This window comes from Ornithorhynchus anatinus, chromosome 19 (assembly GCF_004115215.2).
Source record: "Ornithorhynchus anatinus isolate Pmale09 chromosome 19, mOrnAna1.pri.v4, whole genome shotgun sequence".
NCBI lineage: Eukaryota > Metazoa > Chordata > Mammalia > Monotremata > Ornithorhynchidae > Ornithorhynchus > Ornithorhynchus anatinus.
Window position 1 is genome coordinate 16,316,232 of NC_041746.1, and position 15,613 is coordinate 16,331,844.

At 45.5% G+C, this 15,613-nt stretch overlaps 1 protein-coding gene across 4 annotated transcripts in view; it reads right to left on the reverse strand.

Annotated features, from left to right (window-relative positions):
* The window catches only part of KIF6 (kinesin family member 6), a 208,935-nt gene that overhangs the window by 175,808 nt on the left and 17,514 nt on the right, over nt 1–15,613 (reverse strand). For all 4 annotated transcript variants that reach the window (XM_029046860.2, XM_029046859.2, XM_039914837.1 and 1 more), the window contains exon 4: nt 146–293. In XM_029046860.2, the coding sequence (XP_028902693.1) occupies nt 146–293 (148 nt within the window). The remainder of the gene's footprint in view (nt 1–145; nt 294–15,613) is intronic.

Sequence of the window (15,613 nt, forward strand, 5' to 3'; positions counted from 1 at the left end):
CTGCTTCTCTATGATACTTCTTTATGATACTCTCCCACATGCTATATAATCCATTACTCTACTATCATTAGCAATATCTTTTCTCTCAGTGCTAGGCGAACTCCCCTTGATTACTCCGATGTAAAATGAAATTAGAGTCGTGTACTTTGTCTAATTCCTGGAAGATAAAAGACAGCGTCCTTGGTATGATGCCTCTGTCGCTGAAACGTTCCGCTCCTCCGGTGATGGTGAACGTCTTGCCGCTGCCGGTCTGTCCATAGGCAAAGATGGTACCGTTATAACCAGCCAGTACACTAAAAAACAAAATGGGGGAGGGGAAAAATTGGTATTGTCCATACTGGATGGGCCAAATATTGGCATTTTATAGCTCATTTTAGTTTATATTTTGTATTTAATAGTTCAAGACCATCAAGAGGTCATCTGATCTTGTCCTTAAGAGAGCCTCGTTGTTTAACATTCTAATCCCACGGGCCCATGAAGTTTTTCCTCCGCATGTCAATGTCTCCTCCGTCACATAAGGGTGACTAGATCATAGACTGTAAGCTCGCTGTAGGCAGGCAACGTGTCTGTTTATTGTTCATTCATTCAATCGTATTTATTGAGGGCTTACTGTGTGCAGAACATTGTACTAAGCACTTGGGAGAGTACGACAGAACAATAAAGACACATTCCCTGCCCACAGGCACTTAATGAATATGGGAAGCAAGGATCGTGTACGGATAATGGAGGGGCTGGGCTCTCGTGGAGCTTGTGGTCATTCATTCATTCAATCGTATTTATTGAGCGCTTACTGTGTGCAGAGCACTGTACTAAGTGCTTGGGAAGTACAATTCAGCAACAAATAGAGACAATCCCAGCCCACAATGGGCTCAAAGTCTAGAAGTGGGGGAGATAGACATCAAAACAAGTAAACTGGCATTAGTAGCATCATTATAAATAGAATTATAAATAGAATAGTAAGCACAGTTGTTCAGCAATCAACACTATTCATTGAGCACTTACTATATGCAGAGCCCTGTATAAGTACTTGGGAGAGTATAGGGTTTCTTCAGTCTTTTCTTCCCTTTTCCCTTGACCTCGATCTCTGCCTTTTTCTTCCTCGGTGTCTTCACTCTTTTTCTCGATCTGTTTCAGAACATCCTTTCCCCCCCGTTTCTCTCGCCTTATCTAGCTCTTTTCTTCTTTGACTTCCTCAGCTTCTGATTTTTTTTCCCCTATTTTTGATTTTATTTTTGACCTTCCTGAGGTCCCAAGAATGACGGTCACCTTAGCACAGTTGCATCTGGTCTCCTTGGATTGGCAATATTTCTGAGTTTTTACCATCCTTCTGCTAGGCGGAGCGAAAGAGGGTTTTCCTGACCGAGCCTAAGGTGCCCGGATTTCTGCTCTTCTTAGGCCAATCTGTGTACAGAGTGGCTGGAAGCAGAAAAAGAGAGGGAGTGGGACGGAAGGAAAGAGAAAGGGAGAGAGGAAAGGGGAAAAGATAAAGATGAGAGGGAAGTGGACAAAGAGAAACGGGAGGAAAGAGAGCAAAGGAGGGGGAAGAGAGGATAGGAGAAAATGGACACGTAAATGGGAAGCAGTGTCGCCTAGTGGATAGAGCCTGGAAGTCAGAAGGACGTGGGTTCTAATCCCAGCTCTGCCACTTGTCGGCTGTGTGACCTTGGGCAAGCCACTTCGCTTCTCAGGGCTTCAGTTACCTCATCGATCAAATGGGGATTGAAAGCGTGAGTCCCTCGTGGGACAGGGACTGTGTCCAGCCCGACCTGCTTGTGTCCACCCCGGCAATTAATACAGTACCCGGTACACGGTAAGCGGTTAACGAACACCACAGTTATTGCTATTACAATACGATCGAGTTGGTGGACACGTCCCCCGCCCCCGCCGGGCCTCCCACTCGGGGCGAAGGCGAGATGCCTGGGTCCAGTAGCCGCCTCCGGCCTCGGGGTGGGAAGGGACAGAAGCAGGTAGGGGGAAGGAACTGGGGTTCGGGGGCCCTACAGTAGTTGGGGGCTCGGAGCAGAGCCTCCGGGCCACAGAGTGGGGAAACATCTGCCATTTAAGCCGCATTGACTCTGATTGCTCCTGCCATCTGGTGGCAAGACCCAAATCTGATAGAGAGCCGGAAGGGTGACGTGGTTCGAAAGCTGCCCCGTTAATAATAATAACAACCGTGACGATAATTACTGTGGTATTCGTTAAGCTCTACGTGCCAGGGACCGCACTGAGGGCCGGGGTGGATACCAGCAAATCAGGTCGGACACAGTCCCCGTCCCACGCGGGGCTCACCGTCTTCAACCCCATTTTCCAGATGAGGTAACTGAGGCCCCGAGAAGTAAAGCGACCTGCCCAGGGTCACGCAGCACACAGATGGCGGAGCTGGGATCCGAAGCCAGGTCCTTCTGACTTCCAGGCCCGTGCTCTAGCCACTAGGCCACGCTGCTTCTTTTCAAGAGAGACAGCGAGTCCCCCGACTGGGAGCGCTGACGGACGTGAAGCCTACTCCTGTGGGAGGACTGGCGATGACGAGTAACAAAATGACCATAATTAATAAAGAACAGTGATTGGTTATCACTCCCCCCGCCTCACCTTCTCCTCCTTTCCACGTTCCTTTCTCGGTCTACCTTTCCTCCAAGAATCCTTTCTTGTCCGTCTCCCATCTCTCCCTGATGCGTTCCTTCTTATCTGTCACTTCATGCCTCTCCCTTCTCCTCCAACCCATGCTGCCTCTCTCCCCACCTACCTCTGGGCCTCCTCCTCACCCACCCCTCCGAGAATGGTGGTACCTGTTAAGCGCTTACTATGGGCAGAGCGCTGTTCTAAGCGCTGGGGTAGAGACAGGGTAATCAGATTGTCCCACGTGGGGCTCACATTTTTAAATCCCCATTTTTACAGATGAGGTAACCGAGGCACCGAGAAGTTAAGTGACTTGCCCTAGGTCACACAGCAGACAAGTGGCAGGGCCGGGATTAGAACTCACGACCTCTGACTCCCAAGCCCGGGTTCTTTCCACTGAACCACGCTGCTTCTCAATACCTGCCTACGCATTCGTGTCGGTTGATGTTAGAAAGAGTGCGGCCAAGTGGAAAGAGCACGGGGCCGGGAATCAGAGGACCTGCGTTCTAATCCCAGCTCCACCTCGTCTCTGCTGGGGGACCTTGGACAAGTCACTTCGCTTCTGTCCCTCAGTTGCCTCGTCCGGAAGATGGGGAGTGACGTGAAAGCAGGACACCGATTTCTTGGCGCTCGCCATGAATAATAATAATACTAATAATGATGGTATTTGTTAAGTGCTTACTATGTGCCACACACTGCATTCATTCATTCAATAGTATCTGTGGAGCGCTTACTATGTGCAGAGCACTGTACTAAGCGCTTGGAATGTACAAATCGGTAACAGATAGAGACAGTCCCTGCCCTATGACGGCCTTACGGTCTAATCGGGGGAGCCGGACAAGAACAACAGCAATAGACAGACTCAAGGGGAGTCACTGTACTAAGTACTGGGGTAGATACACACCGGATGGAGTTGGACACAGTCCCTATCCCAGATGGGGCTCACAGTCTCAAACCCCATTTTCCAGATGAGGTAACTGAGGCACAGAGAAGTGAAGTGACTTGCCTAAGGTCACGCAGCAGACGAGTGGGGGATCTGGGATTACAACTCCCACGTGGGACAGGGACTGCGCCCTCCGACCCACCCCGGTGCTTAGCAGAGTGCTCGGCACATAGCAAGCACTTAAATCACGTATTTATTATTCTGTTAGCGTGTGTCTGTATTTTCTCGGCTGCGAACGTCCAACTGGCGGTACGCCTTATGGTGTGTGAGTGTGTGCTTGTGCAGTCTTATGTTCATCTGTGGGTCGGTGACTCGCTCTCTCTGTCGGCACCACTTTCTATCTGGTGGTCTATTCTTGGGTCAGTTGCATGCCCACCCCATAGGCTTGTTGTTTTCAAGCTAGTGTTCATCAATCAGTGGTATTTATTAAGCACCTACTGTGTGCAGAGCACTGTACTAAGCACTTGGGAGAGTACAAACAACAGTCGGTAGGCACATTCCCCGATCACAACCAGTTTACAGTCTGGGGAGGGATGCGGACACTGATATAAAGCATACATCCTTTAGAGTTTGTAATTTAGTGTTCCGGGTAATAACATCAAGGAACTTGGAATCGACAGTTAAGATGGAAGCTGAGGTTACAGTTGCCTGTCTGATCCTCGGAACACTTTTTCCATCGGTTTACTCTCACAGCTCCTTGTCAAGATCCTGAAAAAAAAAACCCCTGATGGATAAATACTTCTCTCTCAACTTCATTCACGTGTTCACATTTATCGAGCACTGTGTGCAAAGCACTTGGGAGAGAACAATGTAACAATAAACAGACACGTTCCCCGTCCCCAGCGAGCTCACGATCCAGGACACCCAAAAGAAACCTAATGTTGAGATCCTGATTGTTTTCAGCACTGCCTACTCACCATTCTCAAGAGATCTGTTCAGGTCACCAAGAGAATCATGTCAGAGAGACAGAAGACTCAAGTAATTCCTTCTGTCGATGCACTGCGTCGTGTGGCAAAACAGATTTAACTGTCAGCTAACAGATCGCATAGCTTGTAAATCAACTTCTCACATCTGATTACCAGTCATTATCCTGAAAATTAAAACCTTTGTGAATTATGAAATTTCAGAGCAGCCGTGGGGTTTAAGATGAAAGCCGTAAACAGATCTCTTGCCTCGCACCACCAATACTACTCCTACTGCTAATAACGATGGTATTTGTTAAGAGCTTACTACGTGCCATGCACTGTACTAAGCGCTGGGGTGGATACAAGCAAAACGGAGTTGGACCCGGTCCCCGTCCCACTAGAGGCTCACGATCTCAAGCCCCAGTTTCCAGATGAGGTAACTGAGGCACAGAGAAGTGAAGCGACTGGCCCAAGGTCACGCACCAGAAAAGTGTGTCCATTAGAACTCATGACCGTCTGACTCCCAGGCCTGTGCTCTATCCGTTACGCGGGCTGCTTCTCAGATGGAAGCAGATGATGCCGTGGGCATGATTTTCCCAAAGGAGGACAGTAAAATGCATTCGGACCTGCGACCTCTGGGCACTTGGTATTGGCCCCACTCTCCGTTCTCACCTCCGACCTCTGTCGGCGAGCTCGTTTCGCCCCCAACCCGACCGCCCGCCGCTCATTTAAAGGTCACGGACGAGGCTCTGAGGACCATGTCTCACGGCCAACAGTTTGTCATCTGGCCCCCAGACTTAGGAGCTCCAAAACCTCCGAAAAGTCTCTCGTTAACAGCGACTGCGTCGAAACCGGTTATCTCGTACCTAACTCCGGCACTTAGTACGGTGCCTGCCACACGGTAAGTGCTCAATAATAATTATGTCAGGCACTGTACCGAGCGCTGGGGTGGATGCAAGCAAAGCGGGTTGGTTACCGTCCCCGGTCCCACATGGGGCTCACAGTCTCAATCCCCATTTTACAGATGAGATTAACCGAGGCCCAAGGAAGTGAAGTGACTTGCCTAAGGTCATACAGCAGATAGGTAGCAGAGCCGGGATTAGCACCTTCTGCCTCCCAGGCCCGTGCACTATCCCCTAGGCCGTACTGCTTAACAACTACCTTTTTAAAAATAAAGGAAGTGGGAGAAATTACAATGGTGCCATTGGAATAGATAAATACAAGAATGCAGCAAAGGGTCCACCTTCTCTAACTTCATCAATATCTTTGCCTCCTTCCTATCAATCTTTGAGAAGCAGAGGCGCCTAATGGATAGAGCACGGGAGTCACAGGAACTGGGTTCCAATCCTGGCTCTGCCACTTGTCTGTTGGGTGACTTTGGCTAAGTCACTTTATTTCCCTGTGCCTCGGTTGCCTCATCTGTAAAATGGGGATTTATTTATTTTAGAGATGAGAATCTCTATAAAGAAGAGACTAGTGATCAGTGTCCATGGTGGTAGGTGTGGAGAAATCTAGAGAGTAGAAACAGACCTTCTAGGAAATAGAAAAAAATAGAATATTTGCTCTTCCTTCCTGGAACCTAATTAAGATGTGGAACGAGTAGGGCGTTTTCCGAAGAATGAATTTCCTTTACTTGCAATTCTTTCAGTCCTCTCTTCTCCATTTCATTCCCTTAAAGCTTTAAAAACAAGTAAGACCAATAAGGAGAGCGTAATGCTCAAAAGAGTCTCAAGTAATTGAAAGCAATTTCTCTCATTAGTCCTGGTTCTAGTGAAAGAAAATGAATCAGGATGTGAGTTCAAACCAGTGTCAAAAGCGCAGGATGATTACCATATAAATGACCTTCCAGTAGTCCCTGAAAAGGGAAAAGAAAAAAAAAAAGGCAACTAAGCCTTCCTGACCAAACAGTTTTAATATGGTTTTACTGTAACAAAGTTATTTAAAATTTTAACAGCCATTTGTTACTGTAGCACCATTCTTTGAGACAAAAAGGTTGGGTAATACGCCTTGCGGGCTTTCAGTAATAAGAATCATAGCTAGAAGAAATTAAGTAGGTCTGGAGTTGCTATTGCAGTTCAGACGCCAATATTTCTTTTCCATTAAGTGAGTACAACATTCAAGAGTTGGGAAATGATCCTTCTTCTGAATCCTGCATCAGGCAATCTTATCAATTAATCAATCAGTGGCATTGATTGAGGCGCTTTCAGTGCGTAGGTCACTATACCAAGCTCTTGGGATCATTCCGTGTAACAGTTGGTAGACAAGCTCCCTGCCCCCAAGGCACTTAGAGATTACAATATATTACTACATTATTATAAAAATGATAGTATTATTAGAATATCGGTTCCGGTGGAAGTCACCACCTTTCCAAAAGGAGGCTGAGAAACTGGAGAGGATTCAGAGAAGACAAGCAAAAATGATACTAGAGAAAAAATTCTATACAGACCACTGTACTAAGGGCTTGGGAGACTAAAATACAATAGAATTGATAGAAATGTTCCCCTCCCACATCGAGCTTCCAGTCTAGAGATGTATTTATATCGACGGTTATTTTCCTAAACAGAGGATGGGACTCTTTAGAGGGGTAATATGATGCCTGGCTATCTTTCTCCCTCTCGGGAAAATCCAGGTGAAAGAGACAAGAATTTGGGTGAGTGTTAAATTTTCCATGGCAAGGTGTCCAACCTTGGGGTTTTGTCTGAAGCCTGATATTTCACAGATGTTTAGCCACGTGTCCTTTTATCAATCACTTGTATTTATTGAGCGCCTACTGCGTGCAGACCACTGTAGACTAAGCTCCTGGGAGCGTACAAAGCAACAGTATAACAGACACATTCCCCGCCCACACCGAACTTCGGTGGATCTTCCCTGACTTGAATCCTACAGAGAAGCAGCGTGGCCTAGTGGACAGAACACGGGCCCGGAATTCAGAGGGAGCCAGGTTCTAATCCCGGCTCTGCCCCTTGTCCGTGACCTTGGGTAAGTCGCTTCACTTCTCGGGACCTCAGTTACCTCTTCTGTAAAATGGGGATTAAGACCGTGAGCCCCACGTAGGACACGGACTGTGCCCAATCTGATTAGCTTGTATCTTCTTCCCCAGCGCTTAGCCGAGTGCCTGGCACGTAGTAAGCATTTAACAAATGCCATACAAACAAAAACAGCAAGAGGAGAATGGGAATGAGATCTTCTTGAACCTCTTTCTCCAACTCCAAGAGAACTCCTTACCTGATTTGCCCGTTAACTCCAAGTCCCTGGATACACGGCTTAAATTTCCAGACCCAGACTGGATCGAGTCAAAACTGTGCGCAGGCTTGGACCGAGTTAGGTTCTGTGGGAGAAAACCTCAACCTTCCCATTGAATTTCATTTTGACTCTGGGGGTCCACCGAGCCAACCTCGAAGAAAATTCCGGGGGCGCAAGCCAAGGAGAACAAAATCACAGGGACAAACAGGGTTTGCACAAACCCAAGGAGCCAAAACCACTGAATTTCACACAGTTCCAAGGGTCTATCTCGGACCTCCTTTTCAAGGCAAGCCAGAGTTTCCTAAACCGCAAATATGCTGGGGGTACAGTTAAGTTTGAATGATGAGCAAAGATCTGCTTTTTTTCATTTTAACTTGGATCCGTTCGACCTCCCCCAACAATTTGGGAATCTGTTATAATGCAAGAAAATTAAGAATAATAAATCCAGCAAGGCTGAAATCCATTGTATATTGTGTGGAGTAAGATTGCAAAATGCTCCTTCCCAGACAGTCACCACAAACTATGAGCGTTTGTGTACGGACGCTCAACAAACATCTAACAGCAGGATTCTAGAAGAGAAAAAGAAACCCGAAAGCATATGTTGAAAACGAGATGCTTTGGCCAGATTTTCAGCCATCCTATGATTTTCAGCCGCACACAATCAAACTTACCAAAAAGAGTCAGAACAAAAGTGGTCAGTATTCATTTGGAGTTAAGCGGTTACCTGTACAGCTGGGCATTGTGAGCAGGGAATATTAGAGAGAAGCAGTGTGGTTTGGTGGAAAGGGTAAGGGCTTCAGAGTCAGAGGTCGTGGGTTCTGATCCCAGCTCTGCCACTTATCAGCTGTGTGACTCTGGGCAAGTCACTTCACTTCTCTGTGCCTCAGTGACCTCACCTGTAAAATGGGACAACGTGATCACTCCCCCACGTGGGACAACCTGATCACTCCGTATCTACCCCAGAACACAGAACAGTGTCTGGCACATAGTAAGCACTTAACAGATGCCATCATTCTTCTTCTAAACGCTTCGTAGACTGCCCTGCATGCAGTAAGCATTCAAGACATACCACTGATTGACTGGAAAAAAAAAATACAGCTACAATGCATTCTTATGTCCAGTATTTTTGGGCTGATTTACTGGTTTACCTTAATAATAATAATAATTATGGTATATGTTAAGCGCTTACTATGTGCCAAGCACTGTATTAAGTGCTTCCTCAGTACGCCCACCTCTAGAGTACACAGTATCTTGGTCCGCTATTTTCCAATTCATCTTCAAATATTACCGGGATGTAAGCAATGAGGAGGAGCGTTTAAAATGGGGAAGGAACACTTTTGTCATCAAACAACTAGGGACAATCCCGACCACCGGGACTAGCCTGCCCTTCTTTAGTACTAGACCTCTCCTACGAATCCATGCCTTATCGTGGCGGGAGAGTTTGCGTACGCTGATGAAGGTTGGAGCTACGCCATATAGGGTTACCCGTAACGGAAAGGTTTATGCCTAAGCGTCAAAGTCGTTTCACCGGTGCTAGGCAGCAGGGAAAGAGGCAAAGGCGGATGATCAAGGGATCAAAATGCTGATCAGAGATAAAGGCAGAGACTCAAGTTCTTTACTGCGTGGAAGAAGGTGAAGGTAAACCACTTCCATATTTTTACCTAGAAAACTCTTCCAGAACTCCTCTAAGGCAGAAGAAGGGACGTTTTGGAGAGGTGCGTTCATGGAGTTGCTATGGATCGGAAACGATTCGACGGCATTTGAAGAGGAGAACTACTACTAGCCCGGAAGCTTGTTGTGGGCAGGGAACTTGTCTACCAACTCACTTGTATCATATGCTCCCAAGAGCCTAGAACGGTGCTCTGCCCACAGTAAGCGCTCAATAAATACGATTGATTGATTTCATCTCTCACTGTCTGGACTGCTTTTAGGTAATGCCACCTCGTCTTCCTTTCTTAGAAACTATTCATTTTGCGGCTTGGGGAGGATTCTGTGGTGTTGGGAAATAACAGTGCAGTGTCCTGCTGAACAACCCTTCCAATATTAATGAGGTCCTTCAGGGCACAGGAAATAGCCAGACATTTTAAGGCATGACCCGAGCCCCAACTTCTGACAAAGACTCTGATCCAATCGCCTCAAACCATTCTCCCTCCTACTTAGACTGTGAGCCTCATGTGACAGGGACCGAATCCAACCTGATTAACTCGTATCTACTCCAGTGGTTGACACACAGTAAGTGCTTAACATATACTATAACAAATATAACAACATTGATACTAATTCATATTAATAATAAGTGCTTAAAAATACCATAACTAAGCACTGGGGAGAGTACAATAATAACCGAGTTGGTAGCCACGTTCCCGCCCACAATGAGCTTACAGCCTGCAGTCTAATAATAATAACAACTTAAAGCCACGAAAAACAGCAAAGCTCCCGGATTTGATGGCATTTATAAACTATAAGCAAGACGGCTACCTACAGTCAAGACGTCTCTAGATATCTGCAGGAGCTCATCCATTCAATCGTATTTATTGATCGCTTACTGTGTGCAGAGCACTGTACTGAGCGCTTGGGGTTCATCTTCAACAAAGGAAACGCTGAAGAAATGTCATGGGAGTTCAAGTTGCCATAGTCATCACAGTCTTCAAGAAGGAAACTGTTTTGGCTTTTTTTAATGGTGTTAAGTGCTTACTATGTGCCAGGCACCGTACTAAGCCTTGGGGTAGATCCAAGCTAATCAGGTTGGACACAGTCCATGTCCCACATGGGGCCTCACAGTCTTAATCCCCTTTTTACAGATGAACTAACTGAGGCACAGAGAAGTGACTTGCCCGAGGTCACAGAGCAGACAAGTGGCAGAGGCAGGATTAAAACTCAGATCCTTGTGACTTCCAGGACACTGCTCTATCCACTAGGCCCCGGCGCTTTGCCTTCCTTCTTTTCTCTCCTTACTCCTTCCTCTCCTCACCTCAAGTCTCCCTCCCCTCTTTCCTCAAAGCTCCGCCCCGATGCTCTGCCCAATCAAACTTCACCCACAACCCAATTCTAATTTCAAAATGAATAATCGGCACTACTGAGCTGGGAGTAGGCCAGACTCGGGGAAGCAATTACGAAGAGGAATTTTCTTCCTTGACTGAGGCTTCGAGACGGTAGGGCTATCAGGAGACAGTTTGGAAAACGGCACCAGTGAATGTAGCAGGGTGACAGGGAATGATCTTTTCCGGCACAGAACGCGGAACGGATTTTTGGTCAGTCTTTTTAGCCACTCCCAAACCAAGAATAGCTTTCACTACCAGCACAGCCATCTTCCAAAATGATGGGCAGGGCTCACTCGCGCTCTCTCTCCCCAAATCGATATGCAGATATAAAATACACATAATCCGTTGCTAATCATCCAGCATTCAGGTACTGACATTTGTAATTCATTTATGATCCTCTCTTGAAGCTATTTTTGTTTTAATCGAGAAATCATTTCTCCCTTCCCAATGAGGACTGGCTCTGAGAACAATCTTTCTTATTTGGAGAGCGGAAGAAAGTTCCTTTTAATTAAAATAAATAGAATAATTCACCATGACATCTCTTTAAGTCCTTGCCAGACCTGTGGCATAAATCTAACTTTGTAATGCATCTGTCTTCATAGAGCTGTCTAAGTCACAAACGTTCATGTAACAATGATGACTTTTCAATCCAACAGGTTGCCATTGAGATTTGTTTTTAAATGGACAATTCACCCCTAAAAGTTGCTAAGAGATCATTTCAAGGCACGCGTCAGCCAACTCCGTTCTACGGTACTCTTCCGAGTGTTAAATACAACGCTCTGTACGGAATAAGTGCTCAATAAATACCACCGATGTTTCATTATTGTAATATCGCCTCTTCCGCTGCCTCCTCCTTCCATTTGTTAACGATTTACTACACGCCAAATGCTGTTTTACGCGCTAGTCAGGTCAGACACGTATTTAGCTGCTTTCCAAACTACAGCAAGCTCAAAATGAGCAACGGTCAGCCGGCTGATATCTGATTGGAAAGACCAAAATGCATCATGCAAACGATAAAATCGCAGCCTATTTTATACGTGTTCTAAGATTTGCCATTCGGTGTCGGAAATGTGGCTGCCAACATGTCTTCGAAAAATGGATGAGCTGCTAATGATCTTTTGGGTTTTGGTGGGTTTTTTTCCACAAGCTCTGAGTTTCAGATGGCTTCCGCAAGCGGCTTTAGTCCTGCCCGGTCTGCTGTGTCAATTTAGTCCAATCTTAACCTGTAGTCTTGTCCAACCCGGTTCCAGGGAAAAGTGCAATGTTCTGCAAATAGATCCCAGTCCCCGCCCCTTCTCCGCCAAAGCCACGGCCCACATTAGCCAAAGGAAAACCGTGTGGCAAGTTTGTGGAAAAGAGATCCTTTCTACCATCTAATCACCCCAAACCGAAACTATAAACAGCCACAGTTTCGAGTCTACCATCTCTGGAGGCAAACAGTAATACCTGAACCGGAAATTCCCTCTGCGCTCCAGAAAAAAAAGAAACCTTATTCTAAACTGGAGTAGTCTGCTATGGCAGTTATTTCTGAACTAAGCAAAGGACCATTTACCGAAGTCTAAAGTTTATCCTTCTGAAGCTCTTCCCGGGAGGCTGACCGTATGGGATCTTGATTTTTAGAAGGCCGAATTTAGACAAGAGCTCTCGATTTGGGAGGCTGCTGGGTTAGAAACGGCTCTTTCCACCAGTTAAATCCCCCAACGACGTATCGAACCAACGAGCCGCACCATAAAACGAGCCCAAGAAGAGGGAGCAGCACGGTCTAACGGATAGAGCCCGGGCCTGGGAGTCAGAAGGACCCGGATTCTAATCCCTGCTCCGCCACTTGTCTGCTGTGTGACTTGGGCAAGTCACTTCACTTCTCTGTGCCTCAGTTCTCTCCTCTGTAAAATGGGGATTAAGACTGGGAGCCCCGGTTGTGGGACATGGACAGTGTCCAACCTGATTAGCTTGGATCTATCCCAGCGCTTAGAACAGTGCCTGGCACATAGTAATGCGCTAAACAAATACCGTTATAAAAAAAAAAGTGATGAGGACAATGAACAATGAATAATGATCAGTGAATTTTAGGGTGACAGGAGGTTGGGGGTGGGGAAGAGGAACGGAGAAAGAACCAAGGCACATTCTACTACACAATATGCATTTCAGAATGACGCTGGGGAGTCCACTGGGAATTATGCTGGCAGATTAGAGAATTGGTGAAAACTAGGACATTGTTTTGAGACTTGAATAACGACCTGGAAATACATTTCAGACTACCAGGGGGGAGTGGGGGAGGCTAAATTGTTAGTCTTTGATGAGCTCATTGTTTTCAAGGCAATTGTTAAAGCAAACAGACTTGTTACTGTCAGTCTAGATTTATTTTCTAATTCAACGCGGGAAAACATTAAACTTTTCCATTTCTGTTTATCCTGCTGTTTGGACTTCTTATTCTGTGATGATGATAATGCTTTCACTTTTTAGTCTTGAAAAGAAAACATCTTTTTACTGTGCAGGAAAAAAAGATGGTTATCTCTTGATAAAGTGGGGCTCAGTCTTGATCCCCATTTTATAGATGAGGTAACTGAGGCCCAGAGAAATTTAGCCACTTGCCCAAGGTCACACAGCAGACAAGTGGCGGAGTCGGGATTAGAACTCAGGTCCTTCTGACTCCCAGGCCAGTGCTCTATCCACTAGACCACGCCGCTTTGTCTTTGGGAGCCCTGGTAAAGCCATCGTTTCTTTATTCTGGTAAAATTCTATCTGTTGCCGATTTGTACATTCCAAGCGCTTAGTACAGTGCTCTGCACATAGTAAGCGCTCAATAAATACTATTGAATGAATGATTTCCAATGGGTTGCCAGAGACCTTAAAAATAAGCTCCGTTCTCGTACTGAAGAATACAGAAAATAGCCTCTCTCAACATTTTTTTAATGCTACTTGTTAAGCGCTTACTTTGTGCCAAGCACTATTCTAAGATTCAAGGTTGGACACACACTCTATTCCTGTACGAAGCTCAGTCTAAATAGGAGGGTGTAGGAGTTAATCCCCATTTTACGGATGAGGGAATTGAGGCACAGAGAAGTTATGTGACTTGTCCAAGGTCCAACAGTCTATACGGGGAGGATCGGGATTAGATCCCAGGTCCTCTGACTCCCAGGTCTGGGTTCTTTGCCTTAGGCCATATTGCCCTCCTCTACAAGGATTTTGGTTCCATTTCACGGAATGTCCTCATAGGCTAGGACGCTACGATCAGGATGCTACTTAGGTGGTTAGCCTAGTTCGTAGAGAGCCATACGCTAAAATACATTAAATAATATCCCATCTGGAGATATCGCACAGGAATATATCAGACCTGCTATTTTAATACATACAGCAATGGCTCGCAGTTTTTCATTTTATTGTTTGCCGCGTGGAAACGCTGGATATACATCAAAATGTTAACTGAATATTTTAATGAAGGTGTTAAAGTCATACAGTGGGGTGTTTTTTTTGGAGGTGATTGTTTATGAAGTAGAAAACGTCTGGGCTTCTGTGGAGGAAAAAGGTACTTACGTGAGTGAAAAACACCATTTAAAAGAATGCGTTTTGAAGAGAAAATGTATCGTAAAATGGAAACACTGAAAATGCGGCAATTTTCTCTGGGCCCGTTTTGAGGTGGAAATGAGACTATTGTTCAGTTTAAGTTAGCCTCTCATCTTGAAGTCAATGGAAACCTTGTGCTTGCAAGGATAATCCTTAGGGGATTGTTAAGAGGAGAAATGAGCCCTCAGCTGCATGTAGACATTGTGCTAATAAACTTGGCTGATTTAACAGAATTTAGATCAAACTTCTACAGCCAAAAGAAACAAAATTCTCAAGTAGAAACATTAACGGAGCTAATTAACAAGACATGATGTTGTCTGTTTCCAAAAACTGGGGTCCATTAATCATTCTGAAGATTCTTCTCCCACACGAAACTATTGTTTCCTCAAGAATGGTGGGTCAAAGAGTTCTAATGGTTGGTAGAAGAGAATCACAATATATTGTCTACAGAGTGCTCTAGCGTAGTTCCCAAGAAATTAAATACAATTTAATTTCTCCAATGATATGCCCACTCCCTCCTTCCTTCTTTCCTCTTATGTCTCACTCCCTCTTTCCTCTCTGCTCTTCTCTCTGATCTTAGTTATACTTCATGAAACCTAAAAATGGTAAAACCAAACAAGACTAGAGAAACATAGTTTTTTTAAATCCCCAACCAGCATATTAATAAGGAATGTGTATTCATTTGCACACTTGTTATTAAATTGTATTTTCTTTTTGCAACTCCAGAGGACACAACGATGCACATTCTGTTGTCCTGGAGGGTTGCGTTGTACTCTTCCGAGAGTTTAGTACAGTGCTTTGCGCTCAAATATAACTGAATGAATGAGATACCACCTTGATGTTGGACTCCCATATATATTTTTTGACAGTATCTGTAAGCATCTACTATGAGCGAGGCACTGTACTAAATGCTGGGAGATACAAGCTACAGGTTGGACACAGTCTACGTCCCACGGGGGTCTCGCTGTCTCAAACCCCTGTTTACAGATGATTGGGTCTGATTCAGAAATCATTCAATCGTATTTATTGAGCGCTTACTGTGTGCAGAGCACTGTATTAAGAAAGTGGGACCCTTTCCCAGCTAGGCATCGATCTAATTCTGCTGCTTCCCAATTCCGTCCGGATTGTTTTAGACTATTTTGATTCTCTGTTTCACTTTCCAGCTCTCGCTTTTTGCCTTTCCCCCGGTTTTCTCAAGAAAGTGGTAAACACTCCTAATCTGTCCTAAGCCGCTCGTGTTTATTGGGTGAAAGTTCCATAATTCCCTCACAACATTCTAGTGAAGATAAGTAGCGCAAATC